This window comes from Rhinolophus ferrumequinum, chromosome 7, assembly GCF_004115265.2.
Source record: "Rhinolophus ferrumequinum isolate MPI-CBG mRhiFer1 chromosome 7, mRhiFer1_v1.p, whole genome shotgun sequence".
NCBI lineage: Eukaryota > Metazoa > Chordata > Mammalia > Chiroptera > Rhinolophidae > Rhinolophus > Rhinolophus ferrumequinum.
Genome location: NC_046290.1, coordinates 27,876,504 through 27,898,679, shown reverse-complemented (window position 1 = coordinate 27,898,679; position 22,176 = coordinate 27,876,504). Strand labels below are relative to the sequence as shown.

At 36.3% G+C, this 22,176-nt stretch overlaps 1 protein-coding gene across 1 annotated transcript; it reads right to left on the bottom strand.

Moving 5' to 3' along the window:
- Positions 1-7,901: 7,901 nt before the first annotated feature.
- Positions 7,902-21,613, bottom strand: RIMOC1 (RAB7A interacting MON1-CCZ1 complex subunit 1). Its single transcript, XM_033109821.1, has 6 exons — positions 21,352-21,613; positions 18,250-18,356; positions 16,254-16,397; positions 14,953-15,084; positions 13,945-14,059; positions 7,902-8,961 (listed from the first exon to the last, which is right to left on the bottom strand). The coding sequence occupies exons 1-6, from the start codon at positions 21,449-21,451 to the stop codon at positions 8,678-8,680; spliced, it is 882 nt and encodes a 293-aa protein (XP_032965712.1). The 5' UTR covers positions 21,452-21,613; the 3' UTR covers positions 7,902-8,677.
- Between the last annotated feature and the right edge of the window lie 563 nt (positions 21,614-22,176).

Here is a 22,176-nt window from a genome sequence, read left to right as displayed (position 1 = left end):
TCCAGAGTCCGGAGATAACATCATCTTCAAACAAACCAGACCCCAAGAAGGCTGTCAGTCCTCAATTTGCCTAACCAACTCCGCCTTTCCTATACAAGAAAAAGCTAACCTGAAGTTAGATGCAGCTGTCCACTCTCAGACTCTGGACTCTGCCCAGGCAACCCCTCACCCCTCCAGTGTTTCTCTCCTTACTACCTGAGGCAGCCTTCATCTTTGGACACTGCCATGGGCATTTTCTCTCTGCTCTAACTTTAATAAAACCTTTCTTTATTCTCCCACTTTGTAGTCTGTGAATACTTTCACCTTTTGCGAATGACCAGGGGTTAATTCCATGCCACGACATTTTGGTGATCTCATAAAGGGTAGCAAAATATGCTAGTGTTTCCCCCAAAATAAGACCTAGCTGGACAATGAGCTCTATTGCGTCTTTTGGAGCAAAAATTAATATAAGACCCGGTCTTATTTTTGTATAAGACCGGGTCTTACATAAGACTGGGTATAATATAATACTGGGTCTTATATTAATTTTTGCTCCAAAAGACGCATTAGAGCTGATTGTCCGGCTAGGTCTTATTTTCAGGGAAACACGGTATTTAGCATAAGAAACCAGATACAGTATTGTTGAAATCCCACTAGTGAGTTTTTATCTCTTAAAACTTGTCCATTTTACTCCCTTTATCTAGCCTTACTTTAAAAGGGCTTTAAGAAACTATACCATAACCCACATTATCTATTATATTGAAATGGTATGTTCTCTATTGGTAGGAAGGACACAAATACTTATGTGTCATTTTCACATAGATTACCTCATTTAATCTAATCCAAGAACACTGCTCAAAAACCAGATCTCTGCTCCTTAAAGGAACACTTCAATCTGATGTTATAAATAGCGTATCATTTAAAGTCTTTAGGATATTCAATAAAGAACAAGACAGCATTATCTGTTATTCCATCCGATAAGAAAAATAACCCAGTGGTTTTAAAAGTTCCAGTACTAGGAATGGACATAGTAATAGTTACGTAGATCTCTACATAATCTGGTTTCAACTCATTGTCAATCAGTAATTGCTTACAATATCCAGGACATGTAAGTTTCCATTCTTTGCGAAGATATTCAAATATGGAAATTCCAAATTTTCCAATCAACTGCTGTCCACCATTGTTTTATTATCTCAATTGTCAAAATATTCTCTCACATCTAACCCAAATCACTGGTTAAAATTAATTCCATTTTTATAGTCTTCATAATATAAGACTGGAGCAGCGACTACATAAAACTATTAACATCCTTAAGGATCATGATAGGCTATAGGGAACATATACATAAATTGTGTGTATATATACAAATATTTAAATACATACATAACATATATTTAACATAATATATATTCACCTCTACCTCTCTCTATATCTGTTATATCTCGGGATCTAAATGTGAAATAACAGAAATCCAGTAAAGCCCAATAACTGAAGTTCTGTGAGATCTGAATTTGAAGTTTCATTATTTGTCTTGCATGCTACTGCCAGAAACCAATAACCAATCCAATTGCATGCTTAGTTCTGAGAGGCTATCCGAAGAAGAAAAAGAACCATGAAATGATTTAACCATTTGGCATTTCTCCTCCTTCTGTAGGAGCAAGAAAGAACTAGCACAAGAAAAAAAATACCAGTTCAAGTATGAAGTAGTGAAGTGATTTTTGGGTCTCTTACAAAGAAATGTATTTGTAAATGATACATTGTGGGTTAGAATTCTTATTATGGCAAATTTTGAATATGCATAGGAAAGTGCGTAATAAAACCCCAAGTAACCACTAGAAAAGAGTCAACGGTTAGCAACATGGTCAATCTTGCTCCATCACTATCTCCACCTAATAAACACATCCCCAAATCTGGATTATTATTTTTAAGCAAATCCCACACATATCTTTTCGTCCCTAAATATCTCAGTATGTCTTTAAAAAAATAGGTAACTTTTAAGAAACATAAGCACTGTGTCATTTATCAAACCTAAACAACTTTCTTTAAAATCACCAAATATCAGGTCAGTGATTAACTTCCCCATCAGCCTTGAATTTTGTTTTTCACACTTGGTTTGTTTGAATCATGACCCAAAGAAGATCCACGTCGCATTTGGTTGACATATTCCTAAAACTTTTTCATTCTATTGACTCCCCTCCTTTATTTCCCTTGCAATCTGTCAAGTCTTTTCAGACTTTCTTCATGATTCCAATGGTGTCTTTAACACATTCCTCTATCCCAGGCTTGATCAAATTTAGGTTGGTTTTGTAAAATATCTTGGATTGGGAGCTGCTAGTCATTCTTAATATTCAGATTGATCAGTGGTTTCAAAAGCCTCATCCATTCATTATCTAATTTCCCATAAGCTTTTCACCTCAAGGATTTAACAGTTAACAATGACTATTTGTTTACAGATTGCAAATGTTATTATTCTAATTTTGTAATTCCTCTTATTAGATAAATTGAAGGAAAATTGTTCCTCATCTACCATTTGATTGCCTTGCCCAAGATCCAGAATCAGCTTTATCTCTGGGGAGCCCTGGTTCATTTTAATAGGAATTATATTTGGACGTTATTTAGTGGTCTTTATATGAGAAAATATGAGTTCATACTATTATTTCCCAAGTTTAGAATTACAGAACATTTACTTATCTTGATTTCTTATCAGTGTCCCTTTTCCCTCACACTGAAAATTCTCATTTCTAATTACATTAGCATAGTTATTAACAATATAATTATTGAGGAGTTTGATTTCTTTCCAGCTCTTTTTGCCCTTGGGGATATCCCCTAGGGATGCCCAGAAAAATTACTGTGCTTTAAAGATAATTGAAACATTCCTATGTATTTAAGCCACCAACTTGATACACAAAGCACCTCATTTGTTTCATTTTGCTTTGGATTTTTAGGTGTTGCTTTTCTTTAATTTTGATTAATTTCACTTTATAAAAGTATACTACATGGTTCCAAAGTAAAATGTCCAAAATTAAGGTATATTCGGAGAAGTCTAGCTTTCATCCTGGTCCCCTCCAACTGGTTCCTCTCCCACCTCCCATTCCACATAGGTAACTTTTTAAAAGTTTGGGGTGTTTTTTAAAAAATAAGCAACAACAGAAAAATATAAGCAACAATGTTATACATACACATTCATTCCGTTTTTTTAAACAGTACTACACACCATCTCCACCTTGTTTTTCACTTAATAAGACCAACCCACAGTATTATACAGGAATACTCCTCTTTGCTTTTTCACCTACATACTACTCAATCGTGTGGATTTACTATGGTTTAATCTATTTTAAAATAAGGTATATATTATATTTAGATGACTAATATTTCAAGAAATACATCTGACTTGTGAGTTAAGAGTGAGACCAAAAGGTACCAGAAGCAAAGTCAATCCAGCTGATTGGTAAAGGTAGAAGTTGGTATGCAGAGGGCATATACATTGGAGACTAGGCCTAAAAATTTTCTGGAAAATGTAGGTTTTCTTCTGGCCATACGTATAACAAAACATTTGAGAGTCCTATCTAGCCCATGATTTCTTCTCTGAAACCTGCTTCCTTTTAGAATGGCCAGCACCACTTGAACTGCAGACAAGGCAGTGAGGGACTGCTCACCGGCCAGAGCAAGAGTTTGTCACTATTATTCTGGCTCGTATTATAGTTTTCGGCATGATGAACAAATTATGCTGATACACTGAACAATACATTAAGGGAAATACAGTAATAACTCTTCGATCTCTTTCCACGTGCTAGACATTGAACTAAGTACTTTGAACATTAATGCACTCTTCAATGACCTGCTAGGTAGGCACTAGTATTATTACTCCTTTGTTAAAATATTAAGGCACAAAAAGGCTAAGTATTTTATGTACAGCCACACAGCTAGGAAATGACAGGGCTGGGGTTTAGCCTCAGGCCTCTGGGTCCAGAGCTCGTATTCCTAACCACCACGCTACCCTGTCAGAAAGTTATTAGGACCAGAAGAAATAATATGCAGATGTCAATAGTAAACTGAGATGATAAAAGTTTTCTTTCTGACACAATACCCAGATATAAAAGAAAACAAAGAACAAGATACAAATAGGGGGACATGGTATTTTTTTTTTTAATTTATATGCTCCATAAAATTTTGACTAGAATTAGTCAAACACACAACAAACACCAGCATGAATACATAATGCACACTTTAATTGTGGATACATTGAACGTATTTTAATGTAATACTTTTGTAACATGATATCTCATATTGTGTTAAAAATATAATACAAGAAAGTGACACTAAAGAACTACAGAATCCTGGATTCTGTGGCAGATGGGGTATCCTATGGGAGCCAGAAAAGGAACCCTGAAAGCTGGAGAGAGAGAAGTGATAAGCAATCTAAAACTAACATGTCAACCAGCTGTGGGGTTTTAAAAATGCCATTAAAATGAATCTGAGAATACCTTTGACACAGCTCCCACTTTAATGAGCTTCAGAGAATTCAGTGGGGTTGTAAAGGTAGGGACGTAACTGTATTGTGGGATTTAGCCTCGACTCCCACCTCACTCTCGTATGCAAAGGAATAAGGGAAAGTCTTTAGTCATGATTTGCATCTTAATCAGCATCAAATAACTGACAGTAGCTGGAAACCCTATAATGAAGCAAAGGGGACAGGCCAGTTAAACCTCAGAGCCTAGTTGACATCTGAAATTCATACTGGGAAAGAACAATACAAATTTAAGGATTATAAAAAATCCATTAACAGAGTTTAACTTTTAGTAAATACTAGAGAACTGAAAGGGAAAGAAACCCCAAGTGTAATGTAATAAATCCATCAAGGCCTTTAGGTTCTCACTCACCTATTAGTAAATCCCATACTGGAGAGAAACCCTTAATGTAATAAAAATGACAAGGTCTTACGTGATGACTCACTATTTAATTCAGTATCAGCACTTCCATAAGAAAGAGAAACTTATAAATGTACTGAATGTGCAAGGCATTTAACCAAATGGGTGGAATTTAAAAAGGCAAGTGCTGAAGTAGATAGGTGCTTTCCCAACATCCTAAATAGCACTCCTCTCCAGGGTCACACTAGCCCCTTACCCTGCTTTATCTTTCGTAGCACTCATCACTTAACATAGCTATATACATTTATTCTAAAAATGTGTTAACCACCTCCTCTACTAGAATACAAGTTCTGAAAGAGGGTGTTTTTACAAAGCTATGTATCCTCAGAGCCTAGGACAAAACCCGGCATGTAGTAGGCACATAATAGTTGTTGTTGAGTGAATTATAGTACTTTCCTTATGTGGAGTATTTAGGTATTTAGTATCTTGAAGTAACTTCATTCTAAATGAAACAGAATTTACTTAATAGGCTTTAAACATACAAAAACGTGTTGTTCATTGTTTTGTAATACACTAGAGTAAAAAGCATTGTAATTGTTATGGCCTATAAAGTGTTCTCCAATTGTGTAGAGAATGGAAAGTTGTACAAAAAGCACCCAGTAGTACCCTCACAGCTGTTGGTACAGCTGTGAGGACCCAAGTGAGAGACCCAAGGTGGTTCACAACGGTCATAAAGGCAAAATGGAAGTTCCCAACTTTTAAAGAGAAAGTTCTCGTTTTCTCAGGTTCCAAATCTAAACAATACTTTACTCCTCTGAGGAGTAATTTCCCTATCTGCCTTGTCTACCAATAGTGTAGAGGGCATGGCAGTTTGATCTAGTAGCAGCCACCTTTTTATGCCGAGTTCGGCATTTAGAGTCATGTCTCTTATTAATTAAAAAAAAACCTTTACTAATGGCCTACCATTCATTAAGCATTATGTATAAAGAAAAAAAATTAAAATTCACCAACTTATAAGGAAATAACTATAAAGCAATGTGATCGGTGATAACGTGGGAGGGCAAGACTAAGCGGGCAGAAGCAAAGGAGCATCTTAGAGCATCATACTTTTGACTGGAAAGGGCTGAAAAAAGCTGTGTGGATACACTACCACTGGAGCTGAGTCCTACAGGATAAGTAGTTATTTCCTTGGTCACACAGAAGGGCAAAGCATTCCAGGTGGAAGGAATGCAGTCTCTAAAGATATTGAGGAAAAAAAAACACAGCACATCGGAGCAGATTCGAAGTACTTGATCATGATGCTCCAACTTAGGGGGCTGGGAGGGGGGGGGGGGTGGTGGGTGGGGGGGGGGGTGGGGGGGGGGGGGGGGGGAAGAGGGGGAAATGCAGTCTATGGTTCTAAAAAGCATATTAAAAATGATTTAAATATTTATACTTAGAAAGCGTAAGGTATTTTCATAGTAAAACTTGTTAAAAATCTAAGTTAAATAAAAATCTTAGCTGTATAAGGATAAGCAAAGAGATGGAGGAGAGATTCTACTTGTCCCAAAAGGCTCTATCAGAATATTTACACTTATCAAAAAGGAACCTGGGTTTTAAATGTTTGCGGAACAATAGACTAGAACACGGTCACACAGGATGAACTGCAGTGACGAAGCTGGGAAGGTAGGCAGAAGCTAGGTTACAGCATTCTGCCTTGTCCTGCTCTGTGGAAGATCGAAGAGAAAACATGAAAGGGAAAAAATTTTAGATGAAAGAAGGGGACTAGCGGTTTGGACATACTGAATTTAAAATTACTATGGGATGTCTAGGTGAAGATAATTTAATAGGCAGTTACAAATTAGGTTTAAAGAACAGGAGAGAAGCTGGGATTCAAGTTACAGGTTTGGGAGTCAGCCTAACATTATAGGTGGTAGAAGCAGCCATGTCTATGAATGACATCACATAAGAAGAGTATTTACAGTAAGTAAAAAGAAAAGGAGAAGAAGAAGGAAAAAGGGGAGGAAGAGAAAAAGAAACTGTAGGGAAGATCGATACCTAAAGGGTCGGTAGAAAGAGAGAAGCCCCTGGGGAAATGAGTTAAGATGGCAGAGAGGAAAGGTGGAGGAGATTGGTCTTCAAGAGTAAGCAGGCTACCTCTTTTCCTCTAAAAAAAGGAGAAAATGAGTAGGGCAAAGCTGGTAAATAGAAATTGACCTCCTCATAGTCTTGATTTTCTGTAAGACGGGACCAAGGGCCATATGTTAGGGGAGGGGACAGAGGGCCTGAGGAAAGTCCTGAGGAAAGTTAGTGGTTTGGATTAGCCATAGTGGAAAAGGGAAAGGGGCAACACTGGTACGAAACAAAAGGTTTATATTGAGGGCTTCTCTAAAGTTAAAGACGAAATACTTATAGCAATTCCACTTTGAAGGATTGCACGTACTTCACATGGAACTTAGCATCCAGAAAAGGTGGATGACAGAAGTAATTCAACTTGAGGGCTTGCAGAATGATTAGGCCGAAGACGGATTTGAAGGGAGTGTAGAGAGCACTTCATTTGGTGCCCCATAAAGCTGAGGCTGGATAAGGAAGAAAGAACATCTTAAATGGGCTGACAGTTTAGGAGAAAAAGTAGCAGTCAAGCAGAGAAGGCTGTGAAGAAGCAAAAGAGAGCAGAATAAAGGAGAGAAAAATCAATAAAAATGAGGAAGGGAAAAAGCTAAGAAGATGAGAATTATCAGTTATTAAAATTTAAGATTTCAGAAAGAGAAACTGAGGATGGTGATATTTAAGATGTGGTCGTGGGAGTAAGTTCCGGGAATGTGATGAAGTCACTGGCATAAAAGTCAAGAATATCAGCAAGGTATCAGACAGATCTTTCCAAGATAACAATAGGAGTTGAGGTAGACAGTAAGACTGTAAGCAAGATAGCCAGTTAGGGTCTCTGGCCTTTATCACTCATCCCTACTACTAAAGACAAAAAAAATACATATACATATATATGTATTTATATATACATATATATGTGTGTGTGTATGTATATATATATATGTATATGTATATGTATATATACATATATATGTATGTATATATATATATACATACACACACACATATATATGTATCTATTAAAATTTTGATACATATGAAAAGGTACGCCTTAAAGACATATGAGCTAACAGTGGACTAATGGTGGACTAACCTAACTTGGTTTTTGTCTTCATTAAGCATTTGATAAGTCATGATATTCTTTAAAACAAGATAGGAAAATCATTTTTAAAATTTTATAAAATGCCTAATAAAAATTTTAAATGCCATTTGTAGTACATGGTAAAATAATTAAACAATTCTTTTGTGAAGTCTTTTATTATCTTATTCTGGAAATGGAATCTGAATATTACTTTTAATTTTGCCAAAGCAGTGAGATGACTCGATTTTAACCTTTGAAGCATAGCAAATTTCAAGACAGGGAGATTGAAAAATAATCTAAAAATAGTTAAAATGGTCAACTTTATGTATATTTTATCACAATGGAAAAAAATAATCTGAAGTAATAGAAAAAAACCTTTGTAAAGCTAAACTGGAATCCTCCTTAGTATTAGTTACAGGATATCTGTAGTTCAGGCTGAGTTAGAATAACATACATGCTATTTTAGAAATTATTGTTCCTTCACAGGTTTAAGAATATAGTGAAAGATGGTGAGGGCATTTAAAAACAGTTAACCATGCTGGACATCTTTATGTAGTGTGACGCTCTTAAATTCAGTGTCAACATGTCTTCTTTTCTAGGACTCTTCCATGAAATGGAAGAGTCTTTTGTTTTTCTGTTCAATAAGGACTAGATGAACTTACTAGTTAGAGCGATGCTGAAAGAAGTTTAAAATTTGTTTTGCATTTGTTGTATTCCATTCTTGTTCTTTCAGGGGTCCTTCGCACACAGATACATACTTTTTCAAAATTTTTTCTCCTACTTCTCGGAAATCCAAGGGTTCTTTGTGTGTAGTGTAGCTTGCTCCAGAAACACCAGTATCCACTTCATGATTTTCTGGCTGTTGATCTGCACAATGCTTCAATCCCCAGTAACACATTTCTCCACTGTACATCATAGCCAGCAAATGAATGTCACTAAATATTCCTGGGAAAGTCATTTAGGTTGAGAGATTAGAATTTAAAACTCTAATAAATTCCTTTTATATCATTAATCCTTTTCCCAACTGGTTTAACAGTTACACTTAAAAAGCCAAATATCACTAATATAATCCTCACATAATGGGCACTTCTATTTTTATTTTACCTATAAGGAAGCTCACTGCCCCTCACCCCCCAACCACCACCACCACCACCACACCAAAAAAACAAAATAAAACAGAGTATTATCAGATAATTTTTTTAAAAGATCACTTAGGTCAGTGTACCCTTAACCTTTTGGGGATTGCTTCAGGACCTGTTGAAGAATCTAATCAATGGAATCTCTCCTAGAATAATAGACCTCAAATTCTGCATACAATTTCAGAGTGCTCAGTCTCTCCCTGAAGGCCATCAGGAACACAACTTTTAATTTCGGGTGTACTCTAGGATCAATGTTATAGTTCCTGTCAAGTATCCAACAACTCCTACGTTTCTACAAGAGTCTACAGAAATTATCATGTTAAAAAACATGACCCTGAGAGGCTATGTATTTCTAAATTATCAAAGATGTTAAATTATATCTAAGTAGTTTTACGTTCCCAGGAAAAGGGAATACATGCAGGACTTTTATCAGAAATTGAATGTATTCTTATTATGGAATAGACAATTATATAATTAAACATCGGTGGCACATAAGGTATGTATATATATATATATATATTAACTTGGTTGAAAGACAAGCAGACCAAGAATCAAAAAGATCTGGACACAAATTATTGACTATTAGGTAAATTATGAAAAGTTAATTTCTTACAGCCACTAAAACACAAACAAATGATTTATTCTAATATACAGATACTTGTGTGATTAGAAAAGTTTACCTCAAATAAATGAGCATCATAATCTCAGTTGCTTACCTAATATGGCTCATCAGAAATGACTGATGATACTAGAGACACAAAAATAGAAGAAAAATTCACCTTCCCAAACTGTTGCAGTTTCTATCATCTTGAGTCTATTGTAAGCTTTTTATCGCCTCAGATTTTTGTCCCCACAGCTATCCTCTTCACGTCACCTCAAATTCAGCTTATATATACAGAGGGTGCCAAAAATATGTATATACATTTTTTAAAAAGGAAAAAAACTGTCTTAAAATTACGCTAATGATAATCACTTGTATGTAGCACCTCTTGTAATTTGAGAAATGAAACATGACTTGTATTTATCTTTTGTTATCGGTATGTATTGAGTATTACAATTTTAATACAGCTTTTTTCCTTTCTTAAAATGTATACATTTTTTGGCACCCTCTGTAGTAGTAAGAGAAGAAACAGGTTTAGCAGAAGAGCTGACTCATTAAACTGTTATATTGATAAAAGAAATAATCATTTAAAAGCAGAATCTGAGGCTTGCATTCATGAAAATATGATGGGCTACACTATATTAATTATGCTTCCTATGTATAAGACAACATTCACTTAATAAGTAAAATGCATATTATGTACAATCATTTCTTTTTACTTTATTCCTTTATAGTTAAAAGATCATAAACTTCAGAGCAAAAGCTGAATGCAGCATTAGATGTTATTCAGAATTATATTTTGTATTAGATGCATTTCACTGAATGCATATCCTTTTTATTTTTTGTAATCCTACATCCTGTCTAGTTATTCCTATAAAGATTGGTGGAGGGGAGTAGAGAGAAAGATATAGAGGGAAGGTTGAACTTTTAAGCAGACTAGACCCTTGGGAGGAGGAGCTGAAGTATGTCCTGAAAAGTGAAGCGACTTGGGAAGGGTGAGAATGTTGCCTAAGGGAGATCTAAGATCCAATTTATGCCCAACTCCAAATTAGCCTCATTATTTTAACAAGGAGTGACTGCTGAATAAGGGACCAAAATATCCTATGGGAAGATGTAACCAGGGAAAGAATGAATGGCTATATGATAAAGTGTGGTTCTCATATGTTAGCCTGCATTAGAATTACCCGGAGGATCTGCTAAAATGCTAATTACTGGGGGGGCCCCACCTCCAGAATTTCAGATTCGGATATGAATTTGAATTTTTTAACAAAGTCCTAGGACCTAGGGTGATGCTGATGCTGCTGGTCCATAGTCTACACTAAGCTACTGCATTAAAATATCCTGCATTAAAAGGATGAACAACATAAAAATTAGGCACTTTCTCGCTCTCTTATCCTCCAATTAATCTACTACTCTGTAGCTATAGTCTTTGTGCTGCTGCAAATTTTCCTTGCTATTTTCTTTTTTCTGTTAATGCTCAGCATGGTTTTCGATAAAATACTTCACTTTACATTGTGCATGTCCTTGGCGAATACACATGTCATAGTGGGGGATGCAGGGAGAGAGAGGAAAAGTAACCCAAGAAGTGAGTGAGGGCAGAAAGATGACTTGCACAGAAAAAGAGTGGCCACCACACTGGCATCCCCTAGAAATTGTGAGGTCTGTATCTGGCTGCATACTTATGAGCTTATTAAAAATAGATTCCTAGATTCCATATATTGAATCAGAACCTGCAGCTTGTACACAGAAATCTATATTTTTAATCAGCTACGCAGGCCATCAGTGATGCCACTTTAGAGCTGTTCCTTTACAGGATCTGAATTCCAGTTTCTGGGTTAAGCAATCGGCCAAAGGGCAGCTGGAAAGGGGTGTTCCTCAGTGGTATAAAAAGACCATAAACTAAGGATGTGCAAAGCTCAATAGTATTTTGATTTAACCTATTTAACTCCAGGGTTATTCTGACACGGCTATTTTTATAAAAGCCCACAGAGGAATGAGGCTTAGAGAGAGGTAAAGAGGTTTACTAAATACATTGCTTGGTAATTTTTAAAAGCTGAAAATCTAATGACATACAGGCAGTGTTCAAGGGACAATGTGATTATCTTACCATGGAAAAAGAAAAAAAAAAATCTCACTAAGTATACACTGTTTGGAGTTTTATCTAAAATTAGGTAAATTATCATTAAGAGCTGGCCACAAAAATATTTTGATGACTCCTACAGAATTTTCTTCCCTAATGAGTACTGAGGATTCTTCAGAATTATGTTTTATATTGGCTAACAAAAGAAATGAAAACATAATTAGATATCTCCAACAGGGTATTAGAGGTAATTCAGCCTATCAAAAGTAGGCTTCCTGGCTGCTAATCATCTTGACAGAGATGAATTACAGAGGAGAAAACTGTTTTAGATGAGAGCAAGACGACAACAGCAAGAGCGGGCTAAGTACTATGGCAAAGCTGCTGTGGAACCAATATTGTTTTCTTTTTTCCTGGAAAAAAGGGACCTCATCTATCCCTTTTGGTTCCCTTGTTGTAGAAGCAATAGAAGCTACAGGCTAGTGCAATCAAATTACGATCTAAGAGAAAACACCAGTATCACATGCATTTTGAAGAAAAAGTCTCAGGCCTTGAAAGCATCTTACTTTATGACTAGAGATGGGAGAAGGGAAATTGGTGATCTGTGCCACTTCCTTTGGTTCTAAGTAGGCTTTAGTGCCCACTCCTGCTTTTTCTTTTAAATCAATCCATGTGGGTGGATAAAGAGATTTTAGAAAGGCCATTTTCAATGCAGTTAATCAGTTTACTAGTTATATGGAATACTTCCATAAATAAATCAAAACACCCCATGTTTGTCAAAATGTCATGCCTACTGAAGGAGCACTTTGCATTCACAATAAGCTTTTTTATTAGGACACACTATTTGCCTGAATTAACTGAAAGTAACAATTTTTGGACACTACACGTATGACTATATGTTAATGACACTTAAATCATGGGTTTTTTTTCTATGCAATATTTTTGAATAGAAAGGAAAAGCCCACAGGAGCTAACAGAGGAAAAATAATAAAAACATATTTAGAATATTATTAAAATAGAGAATTTTCTGTAAAAAATCTTTCTTCTTTTCCCGATACTTTATTTTTCTCCATCAACATTTCAGATGAAGTATAAAAGAGATTACACACATGATCACGCACATCACTTGTCAGCTGCTATGTTACCTTGAACAGTTCATCTGATTTATCAAGACCTCAGTTCCTCCATTTGTAAAAAGAGATGGTAAAAACAAGCGGTTCTTCCCTCCCGCACTTCAGTCTAAAACCCAGATGATGCTCCATATCCAGTTCTTAACATTTTTAAGTGCACAGATGTTCGCGGCAGAAACTAACAGTTGCCACCCAATATTCATTCTCTCCCCCCCCTTTTTTTTTTTTTTAGTAAAGAGACTATTTATTTGGGATGACAATGTATCATGTAAAAGACTATACACTCCAGGTTCCCTTGTAGCTACATGAATCCATGTGATTAAATCTCTGGCCAGTGAAATGTAGGTGAAAGTGTTGTATGCATTGTAAGAAACTTCTGAGGAAGTTGCTCCAAAGGAGCAGACTTGGGTGAAAGAAACATCCTTTGCCATTCCTACAAACTGAAACATAGGTGAGATGGAAGGAGTGGGAGCATCAAGGGATACTGAGAATGGTAGCAATGTTCCCATAGGGATGGATGTTGCATAACTCTGGGAAGTACTGTTCACATGGTATTCCATATAAAGAACCTCCCTCGGAAGCTGAAGGGCTCTGGTTCTAAAGACGATGGAAGAAAAAGATAGGAACCTGATGACACCATGGAGCCAAAATAACCAGCTCTGGACCTTTTTAATGTGAAAGAGCAATAAAGTTCTATCTTGTTCAAAACTTACTTCCAGTTTCTGTTACAAGTAGTAGTGGAAACTAGTACCTGATCCGGGTTATGTGGGGATGCAAAATAAGTAAAAGTAACATGATATATAACTCTCCCAAAATTACAAAACAGAGTTTAGCAGTATTTTTCTATATTACACGAGAAGATCTTTGAATCTTTAAAAGCTGTTTTAGTATTTTTGTCTACAATGTAACTTGAAATTAAATCAGAGTGAAATATAATAAACTTCTGAAAATTTTAAAAAGCTTTAAAAACAAAAATATTACCTTCACTCAGTAACTTAGCTGTGTCTAGGTCTTGGAAAGAAACTCCTTCATTTAATTGGATAGGACACCGATAATTTAGCATCTGTAGCAAGTAACTGATTCCATCAACAAGGTACTAAATGAAAGTCAAAGCCAAAGAATTCAAAGTATTATACGCAGAGCTATAGAAACTTCAAATGTTAATTTTCCCCCATTCTTTACTCAAGAGAAAATGGGCTAATATATAGATGTATCTTATGGCTATTACATTTCGATAATATTTAAGAATCCACCACCCCAAAACTTTTACAATATACATTATAAAGTGTAACCCTCTAAATGCTCTAATTACTAACAGTATGAAAAAAAAACAAAACAACCAAGAACACATGATTCAGTAATATACTTGTCAAAAATTTTATCAGAGGAAAAGGATAAGGATAATCAAGGTACATTCAACAACAATTTATTAAGAATATGCATGTACTTATAATTTAGAAGTAATATGATCAAAGTTTTACATCTAAAAGTGTGATATATCACTTCCTGGCCCACATAAACCACATGTAAAATCAACCTAAGAATCCTTAGTGATAAAATACTACACAGGATCTTTAGATTTACTGATTTGATCTGAGGAGTCAGACTAAATCAGAGAGCCACAATTTTCTAGGAACAGGGTCATGTGAGTTCTTTAGGAGTAATCTGCTAAAAGAGACAGGCTCACAACCAAGTTTATTTTATTTAGGCCAAAAAATATGCTTGAAAATTAATATACTCTGATATTTAAAAAATAAAAATCCTGAACTTATAAAAAGCATGGAGAACTTCCCAGTTTACGAAGGGCTTTCACATGTTATCTTATTTAATCTTCACAATTCCAATTTGTTTAATCACACAGCTAGTAAGTAAAAAACATGGAATACAAACCCAGGCCCTTTGATTCCATTACTCTTAATATTAACCAAAGACAGCTTATTGAACCTGTAACTGTCAACAATCAAAAATATATGAGGAACTCCTTTTTACCTCTTTAAGCAAACTAGATTTTCTCGTGAGCCACTCTCTCCTTTTGGTCAGAGAATGACAATACATATAAAGTAGGGCTCCTCGTCGCCAAGAAAGACATTCCAGGAGTTCATCCCCAAGCAATTCACAGTGCTAAAATACAACAAAGACACAGCTAAGAAGAGAAACTTGATGTTTGTAAAAATCAAAGTTAAATTTCAAAATACCGAGCAATTAAAAACACTCACACAAAATTTGCCCTTCGTTTAGCTATTTACACAAGAATGCCTTACTTTGAAACAATTAGAAATATAGAAATCTATTGCTACATGGAAATTAAAATAACTACTCCAATTTACAAATATTTTTTAGAAAATATTGTTTAAGTATGTTAGTAGCAAATTCTAACATATCTGAAATATAAGTATTCCATAATCTGATTAAAAAGATAACTTTTCAGAAATACTGTTATTATTTAAAACAAGATTTTACCTATTTCTATTATTGCTAGAATAAAATAAGTAAAAAGATATACACAAAAGCAGTTTTAATAAATTAAACTTTTATTGCTGTGTCATTTAAAATTTGAGATTATTTGTTTCCACAGTTAGCATCCCCTCATAAACACAAAGAAAAAAAAAGATATGTAGTAGAAGATAAGCAGCAGGCAGTTAGAGATGAGAAATTATTTGCTTGAAAGAGTAGCCACGACTTGAGACAAAAATCTTAGAATCATCTAAATAACGATGGCAGTAAAAAGCATGTGAACAGGTTATAAAGCAAAGACAGAAAAGACCATCAGAAGATTAAACATCCATAGGAGTGCCTATATTTCTAGAACGGGAGAAATGGGAGCTGCTACAGAAAGAGTAAGAGCAAGGCTTCTCGAGATGAAGAGGAGGAGCATGGAATGCTTTGGAGGGATAGGTTGATCAACGGGGAGAAAGGCAGCAAAAGTCCAGGAAGATGAGGACTGTCAAAAGGACAAGATATGTGGTAATTAGGCTACTGGGGACCTTCAAGAAAATATTGCATCTGCAAAAGTAAAGGGAACAGAAATAGAAAATATCTGTGTTTAGAAAATTGTCAGGCACTGTAATTACAATACAATTCCATCGTGCAAATGTTCTGACACATATTTAGTAAAATACAATACTTTAGTTGTGACGTTGGTCTGAAGTGTTAAACTCTCATATATCCCTCCTTCAATCTTAATTTAAAACAGAGACAAAGACACATTCAAGAAAAAATAGACTCTACAGAGCAGGACATATAGCAAGAATTAGCAGCGTTCCATCAAAATTCATGAGTGTAAAACTTACTTTTGGATGCATATTATTTTCTTTAACTAAAATTTCTGGTTCAGAAAGAAAACCGATCAGCTCTTTTACTTTCTCTGAAGAATCTTCAGGAAAATCTTCATCTACTAGTTTGTTCTCCTCAAAATATGTCATGTCCAAAATAGCCTGATTACAAAAGAAAACAATTATCTTTAAATGACGTAAACCTGAATGAATAACTCTTATAGTTTAACCTTACATACAGAGATGCTTTAGTAGACATTTAAGTTTTCTAGCACAGTATTTAAATTTGAAAAGTAACCAAAATGTCTAGCTGAAACATAATCTTAGATGGACTCTGTGGAAAACTTCATAGCTATTTTACTAAAATACTAAATTAGACTCTTCCTTCCCTCAATAAATAAAATGGATATTTGTTTTAATTAAGATAAGCTAAACATATACAATATTAATTATGAAAAGTATATTATGTTATACACACACATGGTACACACACACTCTGAACATTTTCTAAATGGCTGATGTATATAAAGTTAAGGTCACTACCACTAGTTTTGTAAATTGAATCTTTAAAGGAATTGTTTTCCTAAATGTAGATTCAGCATTTGAGGGATATGTATCCTGCCACTCAATAAAGGCAGCAAGCATATCACTAACATTATGCAATTCAAACACTAAGTTCTCAGCATTTTTAAATACAAGAAACTCTGTTTAAGCACCTTAAAACTCCCCAAACCTTTAAAAAATCTATTGGAGTAAGTCCAACGAAACTGTGTTCTAGTATCAGTACTACCACTAACCACCTGACTAATCAAAGGAGAAGTCGATTTTACGTTTTTAAGCCTCAATTTCTTCATTGGTAGAATAAAGAAATTGGACTAAATGACTTTCAAAGTTCCTTGCTCTGAGGATAAACTGAATTAAAATATGTAAAGCACTTGGTATGTTACCTAGCACACAGCACTACTGAAGTGATAAGTGTTTTTGTGTGTAAGGAAGGCTTAAGCCAGGAAGGGTGTCCCACAGAGAATGACCTGTTAATCAGAATTATAAGTAGGGTCCAAAGGGGTCTGGGAAATGTAAATCTGCATCTCTAGGTCTTTTGCCTTATTCCTGGCAATAAATTTAAGTGTTTAGAACTCTCCTGTGTGGAAGAAAAGAGACAAGCAGGGAGCTTTTTAAAAGAAAAGAAAGCCAGCAAAGTTCTGCCAAATTATAACAGCTCTTTGGGGTTTGTGAGTAATTCTTATAGGCTCATTCAACCATGACGTTTGAAGGCAGAAACCATCTTTATGTACCTCCTAACAGAAAGCACAGTGCCAGGCATGGAAGTGCTATAAATGTGCACTCTGGAAGCTTAACTGAGTTTACTTTCTATAACCATGTCATCTTTAGTATTCCTTAGTGATCAAGTAAAGACATATGAAGCACTCTATCAACTATAAACTGCTATATGAATGTTAATTACTATAATGAAATTATGTTTAATGTCAACTTGCCTCAGCAGTATTTGAGAAAACCAAGAAAACAGGTCTTGTCCATACAGAGGCCTGAATTTGAGAGCAAAGTAAAAGAAAAAAGGGGAACAGAACAATATTATAGATGTTCATGACAATAGCAGGGGGAGTCATGTTGAGAATCCTAAGGAAAGGTGAATTCCAGGGAAAAAAAAATAACTGGGGCCCTCATAGAGTGCTCCATTCTCTGTGAATACCTTGTAAGAACTTGGAAATTGTATACATTCCTGTTTTGCTTAAGTATCTATAAAGGGAAGCAAGTCTGTTATGTGCAAGATTTTTTTCCTGACTCTTCTTATCAACACATCTCATAAATCTTACTTGTTTGCATATTGGATCAATGTTTCAAGTCTATATGTTTTATACATACAATTTTTTGAACAAAATTAAACACTTTAATAGAGAATAAACTGATTTCATTACACCTAAATTTTGGAATCAACCATTTAAATAAGCAATCTGCACCCGTAACATGTCTGAAACCACATCTGTTTCAATACCTGTGTGTACAGTTCTAGTAGATTTGATGGTCTTGAACATTCTTTGTCTTCTCCACACAAGAGTTTCAATTTTTCAAGAGCTGCAGAGGCCCGAATTAAAAAGTGATCTGGAAGAGATAAAAACATGATTACTTCACATAGTTTCAGAGTGTTATCCAAACAAAAAAAGTTATGTACCTGAAATGATTAAGTGAAATTATGTTGTGGTATTGGACAGGCAGCATGATCATAATAGCTTATGTAAAACAAAGGGATATCATCATGCCTAATCCCAATTAAGCGAATTTACCATGGAAATTTATCCTGGAAAGGTAGACTAAAAACTTTCACTGTTGCCATTTCTTAAATACAATCTGTATTTTCATATTGCTTCTTTTATGATGGTGATACACTCAAAATGTTTAAATATTAAATTTAAAACTTTTACTGCAATAGTACAAATGATATACATAAACCTACAGAAAGTGCTTCCATTAAAAACTTACCATTTCATAAATGTATTTTCCAAAAAAATATTATTGATTTAATTCAAATGTCTCACAAAACATTCGAGCAACTCTGAGCAACTAAAACTTTAACATAGTTGTTTATGTATTTATGTATGTAATAGCAATTACAATTAAAATTACATAACACATCTGTATATTATTTAAAAAACCCAGATATGGAACAAATTACCTTATCCCTTCAAATCCTGGAAGAACTAGAACTAAATACTTCTGATATGGCCCCCCCAACATTGTCCCGATTTCTTCCCTTTCTTCTACATCACGTTCCCCTTGCTTCTATGGTTGTACCTTTTCTTACGAATTTTTCCTCCCTAAGGGACCACAAAGTGTCCACACCAAGGTGCTAGCCACCCTTCTGCATTACCTCATGTAATCCAATTTAGATATGCCCATCATCAAGACACAAATGTCCCTGCGTTTGCCCCTCTATGCTTCCCTCCTGAAATATATATCCTTTCCTCCTCACTGGCCAATGGACAGAAAACGTAGCACTTGGTGCGGGCTCATCTGGTCCAGCCGCAGCACGTACACAGATAAGCTCTTCAGTGCTGGAGTGAAAGCACATGACAACTTAAGTTATGTCTGTTGGCAATCATATAATGACCTTAAGTTTTCTCAGGTGAGGTGTAAGCCCTATCTAGACCAGATTTTGATTACTATAAGGTCCACTATTCACCTGAATTGATACTTCTTTAGCACTGCCCACCCATCTCTCCCCAGCCTGCAAGTATCATCTATACAACCCAGAAAAAAAGATTCCACTGTAAACTGAAAATGTGTAGAACATGGCACGCCTTATTTGCTTCTTTAGAGATTGTGTTGACATTTTCTACTTAATTTGCAGGATTATTTTAAATGTAAAGATTTGCACTGAATTCAGTAAACCATGGCTGAAGGAGTATCTCACATGAATTCATAACATAATTCCTGGGGGTGAGGGGACAATAATAGCTCACATTTTAGAAAATTTTTATGAAATGCAGTATTTTTACTAGAACCATTCAGTCAAAGCAATGACTGGCAAGACAAAAGTGGTTCTTACATAATGAGAGGAAAAAGTTCCTCTCATGGCATACTTCCATATAATAAACATATTGTGCTTGTACACTAAGAACTCAATGAACAATGAAATGTGAGAAATGAAAAGGAGAGCATTCTTAGATGGAATAATGTCTGGCAGTACCTGATCTAATTTGAAGAAGACAGCAGGAACTATCAATCCCTATAACCTAATATATACAATTGTTACACTACTGGACAGATTTTAAATACATATTATTTTTGTTGTGTGGGAAAAGAACGCCAAGTTCAATTCAAATACATACAACCACATCTTAATTAAACTTTATAAAATTTAGAAAATTATGCAAGTAATACTAATAACTCGTAATATACTCAAACACGTATACCACATGACTTTTATAGCCAACCTTCGTTTTAGACTAGATTAAATAACTTCCATTGAAAAATGAGAATGACTTTTGGGTTCAATGATAAGTGAATAAAAACCATTCTTTGATCTCTTTAGGCTGGTTCAAATGGAGCGGGTGGGGTGGAGGTCGCTAAATAGCTTATTTAGAAGTAACTTAGATACACTTTCAGGTAATAGCTACTACTGCCTATGAAGTATTCATGTGAATCCTGGGATTCACTTACCACAAACCAAAAGAGACAGCTTCTGAGTGTTCTGTGGGTTTTGAAGAGCATACTCCTAAGAAAAGATAATTCAGCAAATAATCCTCACTAGAACTAGAGACATTTCATAATAGACCTTGTTCGATAAATTCAGCAACCTTTCAATCGCTTGGGTAAACGTCCCACTACTATTTTCCTACGAGTCCGATGACAATGAGTCAGTCCACAAGAATTTTACAACCGATCGGTAGTAAAGGCTGAAAACTCAAAAAGAAATAATGTAAAACCTACAGGCAGCTGGGAAGTAATGAAAGAGAATTAAAATCAGAAGTCGAGGTAATTCTCTAAGCCAGTTTTTCGTAAGGAAACCTCTTAGACACTTCCAAAGAGCCGTTCTATCCTGACAGAGCCCTTGGGTGATGTATGTGAAAGAATCGTCTAAATTATACCAATGTAGATCTTTTCCGTAGAATATTGTTTACAGTTGAGTTTAGAATCCAAAACGTAGAGAGAAAAATTTACAAACTAGAAATAAAAAAGTGAAACTGTTACACTCTCCTATCTTTATTGCACATCAAACAACCATTACTTATTTGCGTGCTATCATTCAGCTTTAACCACTCATTTAAGCTTTCATGTGTACATGTGTACTCTTATCAGGATTTTGCCCTTTTCTCAATCGCTACCGGAAAGCAGCACCGAGTTGACTTGAGGTGTACGCGGTTAACATCGGGTATGAAAAATGAGGTTTCGGCGCAAACGCCTTGGTTTAAGGCAATGTGAGTTCTTCGGGGTGGACAACTGACCGTGCAGCGAGAGTCAGAAGCGCAGCACCTTTGGTAGTTCTGGCACGGGATACACACGACCCGCAGGCCGCAGCCTCAAGTCCCCACGGCTGTAGAGCACCAGCTCTGAGCCACTGTCTGCCCTCCCGCCTCCCTCTCCCCGGCTCCCTCACCGTCTTCACCGGCGGCTTCGCTAAGTTGCTGTATGTGGGCCTGAGCTAGGTCCCCGAGTTCCTCCACTCGCCTCACCACACTAGAGCCTGAGGCCGCCATAGCCACAACAAGCGGGCGCGCCCCAACCACGTGACCGCGCGGCTCCGTTGTCACCTGATGCCCGGTGAGGGCGGGGTGTGGGGCGGAGCTCGTTTGGTTGGTGGATGCGGACCCCAGCTCCGGAGAAGGGCAGGCCCTGGCTCGCAAAGGTCGTTCCGGGTTATTTTCTTCTTCTGGAACTTCCCCTCCCTCCCATAATCCTGAGCAGCAAGGATACTTTAGGGATGGGTGTGACGTCAGGGCACGCCTTTCTCCCGCCCCTCCTTTCAACCAATCGGAAGCCATCCATGGCCCCATGCTGATCCAATGGGAAGTCAGCACTCTCCGCGGGGTGCTGGGAACAGAAAAGCTGGCCGCAGCTGCGTAGTGGACGGGTGGTACGCAGTACCTTGCTCGTGCTCTATCCTGCGCTGCAGCGGTAGTCTGTAGAGCCGTCAGAAAGGTCCGAAAAAGGACTTTGGTTTGTCTTCTAGTGAGACGTTGCCTAATTATAATTTCCTGGTCAGAAATGGAAAGTCTGGCGGGCCCCATGTAGCTGACCCAAGTCGCCGAGAGGTAGTTGGACATATGAGTGGGGACCTCCAAACACTAGTGGGCGTTCCCCGTCCACGTGGTTGAGTGTCGCCTTACTAATCTTAATTTTAGCAGCTGCGTCTATTTTATTTCTGATCTGCTTTGGCTAGCTCATATTTGACGTACTTTAACCGTCTCGTGTCCAATAATAC

Bases quoted from the DNA above. Each gene is read 5' to 3' on its own strand.
- RIMOC1 (XM_033109821.1), bottom strand. From the start codon at position 21,451: ATGGCGGCCTCAGGCTCTAGTGTGGTGAGGCGAGTGGAGGAACTCGGG. The intron at 18,357-21,351 runs GTGAGGGAGCCG...TATCTCTTCCAG, and splicing joins CGAAGCCGCCGGTGAAGACG to ATCACTTTTTAATTCGGGCC. The intron at 16,398-18,249 runs GTATTGAAACAG...TTTTGTAATCAG, and splicing joins TACTAGAACTGTACACACAG to GCTATTTTGGACATGACATA.